The sequence below is a fragment of the Gigantopelta aegis genome, chromosome 15 (assembly GCF_016097555.1).
Source record: "Gigantopelta aegis isolate Gae_Host chromosome 15, Gae_host_genome, whole genome shotgun sequence".
In the NCBI taxonomy this organism is placed as follows: Eukaryota; Metazoa; Mollusca; class Gastropoda; order Neomphalida; family Peltospiridae; genus Gigantopelta; species Gigantopelta aegis.
Window position 1 is genome coordinate 17,759,643 of NC_054713.1, and position 14,039 is coordinate 17,773,681.

Consider the following 14,039-nt stretch of genomic DNA (forward strand, 5'->3'; position numbering starts at 1 on the left):
ATGGGGGGGGGGGGGGGAGAAATGATATTTCTCTCGACACATATTTCATTAACATTGTAAACATTGATGTTACAGCTTGTTAATGATTATAACTATATTTTCAACTGGAAATGTAAATGTTTCTTTTAAATATTATGCAATCATTTATATCTACATCGGTTAGTAGATTTTTAATGATGTAGATGGTGATAAATAATGGGATGATCAGTTTATTACATGTTGATTTATTTATTACAGTGTATTTGATATATCACAAAATAATTCAAATATATTAACTTTAATTCAAGACATTGTTCATGGTACATATTTCAAATTTGTTTCCGTTAAATTTTAAATTTACAACCTACACTCATTCCTACAAGTATATAAATGACATTTTATGATTATACATAACATAACTTACTGTTGTATGCTATGCAATCATTTATGTGAATATGTATTAAAAATGTTCCAATGATATGATTGGTGATACAGAAATGGGCGAGTCGTTTCTTAAATGTTTTTCAATTGATTTGAGTGAGTTCGAATTTCACACAATAGTTAAATTTTTGTTTGTTCTAATTGTATGATTTTTTCATGATACATCTTCTCATTTTCCAATTTCTCTCTCTTCAATTTCAAAATGTCCTCACAGAATTCATTATCTGAAAAAGTAATTTGCAACATTGTAATGTACTTAATACAGTATGAATTACAAGTGTTTTATGACTTTGCATGAATTATCAAAAGATTGAATAAGCATAAAATAAGCAACATCAAAAATTGACATTTTATATTGAATATTGAAATATATTAATATATGACATACAGTTAATGTTGCAATGGTAAGTTAGCCATTGATTTCATCTTCTAATACACTATATACTTGTAAATGAAGAATTGTGAAATTCAAGCAACAATAGAAAGGACTACTTGATTCAAGCTCTATTACAATTTCTGAAGGCATGTAATGATATATAAAATATAATAATAAACATGTCATTCCTTTATCATAATTATACATTTAATAACATACCCATTGTCCTTTTATTCTTTTTTCCGCTTGAAATATGTGGAACATTTGATTCTGTAGTTGGGTCTCCTGAAAATCAAAATTTCCATCAGTTTTTAATGTATGTAATTTAATATTGAATATAACGAATTATATACTTGTTGCATACATATAATTATGTATATAAACATTACACACTGATAACATGTCATATGAAAAATTGTATGTAACCTATATCTATATATTGTAATAATCAATATCATCAATTGCAATACACAAGTATGCAATGGACATTATAATTATAATCATTACCAATTCATAAATAAGAAATTAAGTGACTTTTCTATATATTTGTAAAAAGTAAAATGTCAATTGACATGACATATCACTGTAAAGTATGCAACAAATTCTATGTATTATATTTGAAAACCAAATAACTACCTAATGCATTATCTTCATAGCTGGGCCCGGATTCACAAATGTACACTGTTGTTTCTATATATAAAAGTAATGATAACAATATTAATGTTAATAAATGTAACAGTGTACAAATCAATCAAAATGACAATATTATCACTGATAAATATTACTGTAATGGCAATTAATAATAGTCATTAATAATAGTAATTGACAATAATACTAATGATGATGACAATGACAATGATATTGATGATAATAATAAAAATAATAGAAATGATATCAATATTTACATCAATAATGACAGTAATAACAATATATATATCAATAATATTAATAATAATCATAATAATAATAATAATAATAGTTAGTATTAGTAATATAAAAACATAACAAAAGCAATAACAACAACATTGTACAACATGGTATCAATTACCTTCCACACTGTCATTGTTGTTGATGTCTGATGGAACAGCTGCAAAGAAATTAATGTAATAAATGAGTACAATATGTTTTTTGGTGTTAATATCATTAGTCAAAGTCTATGAATTAAGTGATTTTGTTGTTATTATTACTATTAATATGACTGTGTGTTCAAAATACCAATGATGCATCATTTGCAGCTAGTGTTATACAAAAATCCAAAATGACTGCTATGCAATAAATTGATGTAAAAGATTATTATCTTTATTTTGTAATTGTCATGAAAATTGACTGAAGGTAAAGTATAACAAACAATTACACAAATTTGTGACAAGTAATGATACCTTGCACTGATGGAACACTTTCTTCACTTGTATCGACAGCACCAGGAATTCCTGATATTGCGGTTGGTGAAAGTGTCTGTAAAATCTGTAAAATGACATTTTGAAGACACTAATAGTACTAATTTTGTACACAAGTGTGTAAATATCTGTCTTCATTTCTTTCTCCATGTCTGTCTGTCTTTCTGTCTATCTCTCTCTTTCTTTCTATGTCTTCTTTTCTTTATCTTTATATATCTAACATTGATATATAGGTACGTATATATTTATATACGTGTTTATATGTGTGTGTGTATATGTATGTGTATGTATGTGTCTCATACTGTGTGTATATGTTAGTTTGTGTATGCACATGTATATGCATATTTATTTGTAATAACACTCACTGACAACTCCCATTGCTTAAATATGACTTCCAATGGTGGTCCACCACCAGTTTCTCTCATTGATTTCAATCGATTGCTCTCTTTCTTTTTAACAATGCTTAAGCTGTCGTGCCATTTTTTTAAAAACTTCTTCTACAGACCTTCCTGCAGTACTGACAGCGTTGATCCTAAGGAAAAAAAAATTCATTAAAATTTCAAAATTTTAAGAACATTAAAAAAGACATGAAATATTTCAATATGATTTATTGTATTTCACTGTATACCTGAATAACACATCTAATTTGTGTGTATTTGTCACTGAAATCCATATCACACCATATCCATTCATTGCATATGCATACATACCTGTCTATGTCTGTATGCGTGTGTGTATGAAAGAGAGATACAGAGTGGGTATGTATAGATACAGAGAGTGAGAGAGAAAAAGAGAAAGAAATTGAGTTTAATTCAATCTTGTATGTACTTTAAGTTATAAATATAGTTATAATACAAATGTTTGTAATCAGTTGCTCGAGAATAATAATTAGGAGTAGAAAACAACAACAACACATATACAAAAATGTATATATATATATATTTAAATGCGGACACTTCTACTAGTTAGGTGCGGATACCATGGGGGGTGCTGGGAATGCACACCCTCCCCCATCAAGATGTCAAGTGCCCTTTTTTCAGAAATAGGTGCCCCTCTATTTCTTAATTTTATATTAAAAAAATATACCTGCAACATTTAAAAAAGCAAAATTTTAGTATTTAAAAAAACCAAAATATTATTATTTTTTAATTAATTAATTTATTATTTTTATTTTATTTATTAGGGTAAAGGGGGGCATTAAGCACCACTGATCCTAAACCTTATTTTATTTCCATTATATTTCAATTACAAAGCATTGGGGGCATTAAGCCCTGCATGTCCTTGAACAGGAACCAATCAGAATTTATTTTAAAAACCCTGACTGGATTCTAATCAACCAATAGTATTAATTAATTCATTGAAACCTTGGTGATGTTGATTTAACTTTTTTGAACGCCATCTTTAATCTTTTTTAACAACTTTTTTGTCTTTGACTAGCCAAGCATAAATCATCTAAATTTTAGTCAGCTGACCACATTTGAAGCCAATTTAGTTGCAGAGAAGGCCAGAAATTGATCAAGGTAAGTTTAAATTAAAAAGTGTAATGAAATTTGTTTTTGAAGTTTCAAAAATAGGCTTACATGAATTCACACTTAGGGGATGGTCGGGTGGGCGTGGCTGTCAATGATTAAGAGGGTGGGTTTTTTTATTTTTAGTATAAATAAATAAAGTTGTTATTGTGTCAGAATACATATTTTCTTGTTCTGTTATTTAAATAAGGGAATAAGTAGACAAGTTGTTTTGACTTTTTATACCTCTTATGGAGGAAATAAGATTATTGTTTTAATCTGGGGCTTAATGCCCCCATAGGGCTAATTTATGGTTTGTTGGAAGTTAAATAAATTGTCAGTTTAATTTGGTAAGCATACATACCATTACAAAGCATTGCATAATGTATGAATCTACCATGGTATGTTGTAAAGCACATGCCATTTTTATATGGACTGCTTAAATTAAGTTCTAATGTAATGATTATGCACTGGTGCTTAATGCCCCCTCTTTATTTCAGTATGGTGCGCAATTACAAAAAGAAGACTGAAGGTGGTAGGGTTAATTTCCAACATAGCCAAGCCATGACTGATGCCTACAATTCAGTAATGGAAAAGGAAATGTCATCATCACAGGCAGCTAAGTATTATGGCGTCAATAAGAAGTCGCTGTTAGTCAGAGTCCGGGGAGAGATTCCTGTCAATGCTCATGTTGGGAATCAGACTGCATTGCCTGCTGTCTGTGAGGAGGAGTTATCAGAGTGCCTCAAACTCCTGGCTGACTGGGGTTGGGGTTTCAGCAAAGAAGAAGTTAAGGATATCGTAAATGACTTTGTGACAAAGTCAGGCATTGAAACACCATTTATTGAAGGTCGTCCTGGACGCGAATGGCTGGAAAATTTCCTAAAGCGCCATAACGATATTGTTCCTCGCAAGACAGAACATCTTAGTACGGCAAGAGCAAGGGCTGAAGATCCCGTGGTGATACAACACTGGTTTAACTGTTGGACAAAGTTTTGACAGATGCAGGAGTGAAGGGCCTCCCTCAGCAGATTTTCAACGTTGATGAAAGTGGCTTTGTGACGGACCCCAAATCACAGGTCGTTCTCGCCAGAAAAGGGTCCAAGCGTGTCAATCAGAACATTGGAGGATCAGGTAGAAAACAAATAACTGTAAATTGTGGAGGTTCAGCTAGTGGTCAGGTTTTACCTCCTTATGTGGTGTATCAGGGCAAGAACCTCTACTTGGCTTGGACTGAGGGTGGACCAGATGGAACGACTTTCACGACGAGTGCTAAAGGATGGATGGAAGGACCTCAGTTCCTTGACTGGTTTCAAAAGGTGTTTCTGAAAAACACTGAACATTTGTCTTCAAATCCAAGGGTGTTGATATTTGATGGCCATGCATCTCACCTTTCACTTGCTTTAATGGAAGCAGCCAAGAAGAACAAAATCATTCTCCTGCGACTTCCTGCTCATCTGACCCATCTCCTGCAACCATTTGATCGTGCTGTTTTTCGGCTAGTAAAAGCAGTTTGGCAATCCTTGCTAGTGAAGTATGCCCGGACACACACAGGACCTGTTTCCAAGGCACATTTCCCTGCAATGCTGAAGAAACTGTATGAAAAATCCTTTGCTTCGGACATAGTGAAGGCAGGATTCCGTGCCACAGGAATATTTCCTTTTAACAAGAATGCTGTTCCGTTAGAAGGTATGGCAAACAGGCATGGGCCCATGTTAGCCACGAGTCAAGCGAATCTTCAAATGGAAATAACCCAGCTGTTTCTCTCGCAACTGAGCATACTTCTAATGCAGTGACTACTGCCTCTTCTGCTGTACCATCTTCAGATGTAATGAGTGTGCCTTTACCATCAACATCGACAGAATCAACCGATTCTTCACAGCTGCTTCCAAGTACAAGTCCATCAGCACTCTCATCCCCACCACACTCCATAAAAGACTTCTTACTCAAACAGCTAACCCCTCAATTTGCTAAATCAAGCAGGGGTAGATCTGCAAGGGTCCAACGTTTTCGCTATGGTGAGAGCCTTACTACATCAGAGTGTATTGAGCGAACCATGGAGGAAAATGCCAGGAAGGAGGTTGCTACTCGTGGACGTGGTGCTGGTCGTAAGGGTAAGGGCAGGGGTAAAACATCTGCCTCCAGTACTGCTAGAAACAGCATTGGATCGCAAAACCCTCAACCAAGTACAAGTCGAAGGCAGAGTAGATCCAGAAGTCCCATAGGGAGGTCAGATGATGACGATGATGTCCCATGCAACAGATGTGGACTTATAGGAGAGTCCAACAGTCTCTGGGTCCAGTGTGACCTTTGTGACTCCTGGTACCACGCATTGTGTGCAGGTGTTACTTACAGTGCTGTGGAACTGGAAGAAATCGAGTGGATATGCGACTTTTGTCATCAGTAGTGGGTAGAGATGAGGTGGTGCTTAATGCCCCCACAAGTAGTATGTGGTGCATAATAAATGACTTTTCAGAAACATTTATTTTTCATAGTAAACAAGACTTTTTTTTGCAGCAGAAGTTCTAGTATTGTCAATAAAGCCCTAATTCATCAATATGATAAAAGTATTTGCATTTTAAAAATTTGTATTTTGATAAAAGTAACAAATTATAAAATTTAAGGACAAAGCTGGTGCTTAATGCCCCCCTTTACCCTATTATTATTATTATTTTTTTTATTAATTTTTTTTTTTGGTGCTCTCACATTTTGTCAAGCAGACATATGGCCTCAGATTACAGTTATCTTCCCATTTGGTTGTCCAAAATCCGGAAGTTTCACCGCGCAAGTAGTCTGCTGTTTGACTGTGATTATTTCATGGCAGACAGCTATGAAGTGGCAACTGTTTGACTGAAGTGACAGGGGATAGCATGTAGTTTGTAAACATTTGTAACTTGTTGACATTGAAGACTTGTTTGTGGTAATTCCGGCCCATGCAAAAGTAGTGCTTTTTGTGTAAAATGGGTGTACTCCGGCCTGGTTTAGAGGGTGTGTCTGTTTAAACCAATATGCTGGGAGAAAGAGCTGGACAACAGGGGTTGTCCTTTTCAGGGTGTGTGTCCCCCATGCAGGCAAAGGTACATACAAAACTTCACGGGCCTGCTGATATTAATAAAAATGTTATAGCACTAAGGCTATATAGAAACATATAGCGAAATTAATTGTGGTCTGAGGCCTGATATAGTTCACACATTACACCGGTTAAATGCTTGATTCTGATGAAAGTATTATAACCAGAGAGGTTGAAATTACACAGACTGATTGTGCATACCACAAGGAATATGAAAACTAATTTATTTATTTTCTAAATATTTTTATTAAATTAAAAAACATTTTTTTTTGAATTTATTAAAAATTAAAATTAAAAGTTTCAACTTTTAAATTTCAATATCCTCCAAAATAGCATAAAAATGACCTCTGATGTTTACTACAGGTTGTTGCAATATTTTTTAACAGTTTTTGAGCTAATAATTTGGTAAAAAAGAGCAAAAGTTGGATTTTGTTAGTCAATATTGAGATTTTAATTTTTTTTACATATTGAATTTTAATGAGTTTCTCAATTATTGCAATTGGACAGAAGATCTAAAATATAATGAATATATCACTACTAAATGTAATTAAACACTTTAAATAAATAGTATACAGTTTTTTTAACAAGATTAAGTACTCTAATAATACATTTCACCTACATTTATGTAAATTACACATTTCAGTCATTTTTCAAAAATGGTCTTTTATCCTTAGAAAATCTAATAGGCTAATATTCTATGCTGTCTGAATGTATTTATTGTGTTCAGTAATCAGATGCTGGTATACTTGTCAAGTTTATTGCAGAAAATGTGCCAAAAAGGTTAACATTTGGCTTTGTAATACATATGGCAGAATAATCCATAATGCATATTCAGTGGTCATTACTACAAACATCCTTCCAATCAAGAAATACTACACTGAGGTATCCCAGACACTGGCACATGACTACACTTGTTAACAGTTATCACTGGAAACTGAAAAATATGGTGCAAGTACCTCTTGGTAGGATTTATATCAGCATTTTGTGACAAATCTTCATTTTCAAAGTTGTCGTCAACAAAAAAAATATTATGGTGTATACCTAAGTAATATCTGTAGGGCATATTCATATTAATATGCATTTATATGAACTGTTTTGCCTTTTACAAAGTGGCTACATGTCTAATACAGTAAATGAAGTAGATTAAGTAAATTACAGCAGGTCAAAATTGAATATGAGGCCTATCATGTCTAATTTTCCCTGAAATTAGTGTGTAAACATTTGTTGCAAATGGTCCCAATTTTGTGACTTTCCCCATCCTCTGACACATTTCTAATAATGGATCATGAATTCAGTCACCATATCTTTACTAAGCCTCCACTTATCATATCTAAAATGCAAAATTTTTTACAGTTTTTAGATTTTTTTGTTTTTCAAAAATTTAAATTTAAGTTTAATATTTAATTAAAAATGAAGTAAAATCTAATGATTGATTTTTTTTCCTTTAAATATTTCAAAATCTTTCCAAGACAACACTGTGCAGATTAGAACATATGTAGAAGAAGAAAAATAGCTGCTCATTGTATGAAGAAATTCCAAAATTTGATAAAGTTATTACATTTTGAAGTTGTGTTCCCTCAAGTTTCCATTGCTAAAATTGGCCATGGCAAGGCAACTGTGGTAGGTGTTTTAACACAGCCTCTGTATACTCTCAGTTTAAAGGTGACATACCGATACTTACCGAGCATTGCTTTAATATGTATATCATTGGAATGCATTAGTGTGGGGCCAGTTTTTAGGGGAAAAAATGGACTGATAGGCCTCAGATTACAGTTATCTTCCCCTTTGGTTGTCCAAAATCCGGAAGTTTCACCGCGCAAGTAGTCTGCTGTTTGACTGTGATTATTTTTATGGCAGACAGCTATGAAGTGCTACCAAATAGGTTTGTTTGACTGAAGTGACAGGGGATAGCATGTAGTTTGTAAACATGTGTAACTTGTTGACATTGAAGACTTGTTTGTGGTAATTCCGGCCCATGCAAAAGTAGTGCTTTTTGTGTAAAATGGGTGTACTCCGGCCTGGTTTAGAGGGTGTGTCTGTTTAAACCAATATGCTGGGAGAAAGAGCTGGACAACAGGGGTTGTCCTTTTCAGGGTGTGTGTCCCCCATGCAGGCAAAGGTACATACAAAACTTCACGGGCCTGCTGATATTAATAAAAATGTTATAGCCACTAAGGCTATATAGAAACATATAGCGAAATTAATTGTGGTCTGAGGCCTGATATAAGCTACTCCTACTGCCCTTTTTGTCCAACACTCCCTCCTTACAAAAATCCTGCACCCACCCATGGCCCTGCATATGACTGCATTTACTTTTCTGTTATTTTCATCCATACACTCTGTTTCTTTTCATGGGTTAATGAGGAAGAAAATTTCCCTCTGATAATGTTAATGTCGCACACCACAGCGTCTGCTAACACTTCCAATTCATTTTCATTCCAGTTGGCCTTCCTCTTTTTCGTTTCCATTGCCATGTAGCTTTACTGACAAGTAGAACGTGCCAAAAATATGCGTTCAACATTAACGATCGATACTAACGTTTTTGAATAGTTCTTACACTCTTTATTCTGTAGATATGAGTATGCTACAAAGTGTTAACAAAAAGTTACTGACAAAACACTACTACCGGAAGTTTACGTTGTCATGAATTATTTTATCTCATCTATATAAGAGTGATAAAAATAAAAAATTCGTAAATTAAGAAGTTCTTAAGATAACAACTTTCTTACGAACACTTTCGTGAAACGCACCGTTTTTATTCGTAAGTTTTTTTCTTACCTTAACTTACGAAGTTTTGTGAAACGGGCCCCTGGTACGTAAATACACGTGGTACCTTGGCTTGACAAGACGACAATGGCTTCAAAAAGAACCTGACGCCATATAACCGTAAATAAATGTGTTCAGTGCGTCGTTAAATAAAACTGAACTTTATTACACTCAGAACCATCGTTCGATGCCATTTGAAGAATAAAAATTTACATATATAACATAAAGCACATTCCTACCTATCTGTGGCCAGGGGCGGGGCCTAGCCCACTGGTAAAGCGCTCGCTTGATGTGCGGTCGGTTTGGGATCGATCCCCGTCGGTAGGCCCACGTGATTTCGTAACGCGACGTAAAATTAATGAATGTTTTAAAACGACTCTCCAGCACAAACATAAACATCGATTAGGCCTATTGGGTGTTAAACAAAGATAAATATGATTTGTTATATTAAAATTTTGAATAGATAAGAACAAATTAAAAATTTAAAAGATTCTACCATATTTCTGTTATATATATTTGGGTTTTTTCTTGTCGGCTTGAGATGATACATTACCTTTCTTTAAAATAAAGCAATGTTTCATCTGTATGTAGCCGATCCCAACACTGCACAATACTACTTCATCCTTCACGCAGCGCCTGTAGCAGGACTGCCACACAAAATGAAGCTTTATCTCTACCGCATTGTAGGCACCAAACTGACATGGGGGGAAATCCAAAGTAGACTGGGCAGCAGACTCTGCCTTTTCATTGCCCTGGGTACGCTAAAAAATATAACACCTTTATTGGCAATGGATAAAAAAACACTTTCTTATCCTAATAAAGGGTTACTTAGCTTCCTGTATTGTAAATCACGAACGTGATTCTATAAATATAATACGATATCTACAAACGCTTTTAAACGCAATATAATTTATATCCTAGTTATCCGTGTGTGCGTGGTGCGTAAACAAGTCTATATAAAAATCAGTTGAAGCGCTTCCATATGTACGCAATGCGTGTTGCATAATGCACACATACGCGCCTAGCTGGTCTGGAGTCTGTTCGGAGAAGCCACATAAAATTACGTCATTGATGGGTCATGTGACTACATTTAAAAAGCTTTTCTAGTCTCTGAGAGGTTCGGCGTTGCCCACCATGTACGATTCGGCGAATTGTTCGTAGTACATCATCAGTTTGTGTGACGTGTATTCCCGGGCCTACGTACAAGGACACGCCATTAGGTATAAAACGGCATTTGTACGCAGCATGAATGAATGAATGAATGAATGTGTAACTACACTCAAGCACGAAAAATACATCGGCTATTGGGTGTGAAATTATGGTTAATGCAAAGTGATATAAAAATTCAGGAGTCAAATTAAAAAACAAACGAATTCCATTGAGACGGAATCACACATTCGACTAATTTTCGAACCTTTCCACTGAAATGTCGAAATTTCTTTGACTGTATAGATTAAAGGCCCTGCTACACGATACGAGTGACTCGGATTGCAACGCCAACAAGCAAATCGTAACGTATGGCATGCCATAGGATTGAATCGGCCCGAGTCACTCGTACGAGTCAAAGGTTAGAACCTGTTCTATTTTCATACGATTGAATCGGACGTTTGGTAACATTGACCAGTCAGATCATGGCACAGATAACCTCGACGTTCCGAGTGTAATGGTGGAAAACTGTTCGCTTGTCGTCGACACAGACCATCAGGGGCACAACTCTTTGTGGGATGTGTCCAGTCATTTATATAAAATACAGGAACGTTAGGAAAGCCGCCTTCTTATAGGTAGAAAAATAAAACAATAAATATGTGGTCAAACTTTTTATTTCAAGCAAAAATATGTACCAAAAAATGTAAATTAATGAAAACCGGACGGAAAAATATTTAGTGGTTAGAAAGTTATAGCCCTTTGAAGTTTGGCGTGCTGTGAAACATGTCTGCCAAATTTGAATCGCTTTTCTAAACTTGTAAGTTAAACTCAACTACTAATCACCATGTGTATATTTCACTTTAAAATCGATCGGAAACACGCCCAATATTATTCTGGAATATGTAATAGTGTTCTTGAAGCCACTGGTTTTGATTGATTGAATGTTTGTTTAACGACACCCCAGCACAAAAATACATATCGGCTATTGGGTGTCACAAATGGTAAGTATATGAACATATTTATATAGACTCATGTAAAAAACGACAGTGTAAGGAGCTGTGGGGGGCAAGTATAATACAATATATAAAATCAAGTTAAGTATATCTTAAAATTTTGTATAGAAGTCAAAGTGTTTTAAAAACTTTACAATTAACATTGGATGGAATTTAAACGATACCAAAACATTTCTGTTGCCAAATATATCATTTCTTGTCGCACAGTCAGTGTACACTGACAGTGTTCACACTGAGGAGGAGGGTCCTTCTTTAAAATAAATGAATGCGTCAAATATGTATGGCCGATGCGGGCACGGCATAAGACTACTTCATCCTTCCTGCATCGCCTGTAGGATGACTGCCACTCTCAGGACTGCCTTGACAGAATGAAGCTTATTCGCAACCGCACCGTCCCAATCATCTTGCCAAGTCGAAAAGATATATTGGTTAATATGAAATTTAAAATCACTGTAGGGGACACCAACATGGACACGGGGCAAGTTCAAAGCAGACTTGGCAGCAACATCTGCCTTTTCGTTACCCCTAATGCTAACATGGCTGGGTACCCAACACAGTATAACATCTTTATTGGCAATTGATAAAAAGACACACTTTCGTATCACCATCCCAACTAAGGGGTGCTCCAATTTCATGTACTGTAGAGCTTGAAGACACGAAAGTGAGTCTGTAAAAATAATATACTTGGATGCATATGAATCCTTAATCTGTTCCAGGGCTTTAATGATTGCCCAAATTTCAGCAGTAAAGATTATGCACAGTGGCTGCCCTTGCAGTTGGGACAAAGTGTATCGTTCTTACATGTCTTGCTGTCATGGTCAAATACACCACAACGAGCGCATGTAAGTTTTCCACGACATGTGTTCTGACCATGGCCAAACTGCTGGCATTTGAAGCAACGCAAGGGGTTTGGAATGAAGGGTTCAACAGGAATATTAAGGTAACCGGCTTTGACAGATTGAGGAAGGGTAGGGACGTTAAAGGTGAGGATACAAGTATTCGTCGGTAACAAGTCATTGTTTCGACGAACCTTTATCCTCCTCACAGCAGTAACTCCTTGTGTACGTAAATTTTTGCATATTTCTTCCTCGCTAACACCTTCCAAATCTCTGCATCTAATAACTCCCTTTGACGAATAAGGGAGGAATGCGCAGTTTACCTTAATTGGTACGTTGCAAAAAACTGTCCGACTTGTGAAGACAAGTAGAATGCCTTTCGGTTAAACATTCAACCAAAAGGCTAGTCTTAAGTTTTTTTGACAGATTTTGTGCTAACCAGGCCAAGACCACACAATTGCCTTGTGAATGGCAAAGGGGTGAAAAGTTTATTCAAGGCTCCGTCATCAGTGGAACTGAGACGAGAAATCACTTTGGATTTCTTCATACACTAGTTTTCCCCCCCCGATATTTTCATGGACTCCTGTCGTGAAGACAAGAAGTTCCGAAAACTTCGGTGTGGACCCTTTAAAGGGTCCCATCTTGTTATTTGGTAGAATTTGGGTTGATCCATATTAGATTTGAAAAAATGTTCATTCAACCATGCCCCCACCCACCACCGGGTCCAACAAGGGGACATGGTGCTGCGGATAACCAGCCGACATGCATTGTTGATATACTTGGGGCATTAAGAAAAACAAAATCACCTAATTGACCCTAGCCACCGCCCCAAGAGCAACAAATACATACTGGTATATAAAAAATTTTTTGCTCTTGACTAAATGTAAAACAAAACAAAGATTGTATGCTCTCGAGATTGGCGTGACCAGCCGATTGATCAGGTCGGGCCTACCTGACCACCCGTCTATTTGAACTCGGGCCAAAGTGATGTATTGTCAGAAGTTCATAATATGTACCCGCCAGGTATGTCCCCATACTCAATCACAGGCATCCCATCATCTCATTTTCAACGGGTCGAACCATCACGGAAACAAGGCGCCCCAAAAGGGGAGTTTGTACTGTATTATCCATTCGCAAGGAGAAATGTTTTCACACCCCTGCACCACGTTGAGGTTACCAGTACACGCAGGGGTTGGAAGCCCATGGAAAATGGTAAACATATACCATTATCTAAGGTTACAATGTAACAATGAACCCTAACGTCGTTATAAACGTAAAATAGGAAAATAAGGCAATACAAAGCGATTGTTGTTGTTTTTACAACTTAAAGATATCTTGTTAGCCTATACAGGACAATGCAACGAGACCCCATTTCATTTCCAACTTCTATTATGCATAAATACTGAAACAGTGTTACATAAAAAATAAAGGCAGTGCACATCTAGTTGCAGGGACTAGCCATTGTAATCAATGGGTAAAACTTTTAAGAAGTAAAAATATTTTGAAG

At 35.6% G+C, this 14,039-nt stretch overlaps 3 protein-coding genes across 3 annotated transcripts; 2 read left to right on the forward strand and 1 right to left on the reverse strand.

The window, feature by feature from the left end:
* Nucleotides 1–25: 25 nt before the first annotated feature.
* On the reverse strand, nt 26–2,762 carry LOC121390693. Its single transcript, XM_041522579.1, has 6 exons — nt 2,559–2,762; nt 2,176–2,260; nt 1,845–1,883; nt 1,433–1,486; nt 1,016–1,081; nt 26–644 (listed from the first exon to the last, which is right to left on the reverse strand). The coding sequence occupies exons 1-6, from the start codon at nt 2,616–2,618 to the stop codon at nt 541–543; spliced, it is 408 nt and encodes a 135-aa protein (XP_041378513.1). The 5' UTR covers nt 2,619–2,762; the 3' UTR covers nt 26–540.
* Nucleotides 2,763–4,265: 1,503 nt separating this feature from the next.
* On the forward strand, nt 4,266–5,497 carry LOC121389691. Its single transcript, XM_041521341.1, has 2 exons — nt 4,266–4,629; nt 4,710–5,497. Exons 1-2 carry the CDS (start codon nt 4,266–4,268, stop codon nt 5,495–5,497), a joined length of 1,152 nt encoding a protein of 383 aa, XP_041377275.1.
* On the forward strand, nt 5,363–6,422 carry LOC121390692 (PHD finger protein ALFIN-LIKE 6-like). Its single transcript, XM_041522578.1, has one exon. It carries the CDS (start codon nt 5,533–5,535, stop codon nt 6,106–6,108), a length of 576 nt encoding a protein of 191 aa, XP_041378512.1. The 5' UTR covers nt 5,363–5,532; the 3' UTR covers nt 6,109–6,422.
* Nucleotides 6,423–14,039: the final 7,617 nt, after the last annotated feature.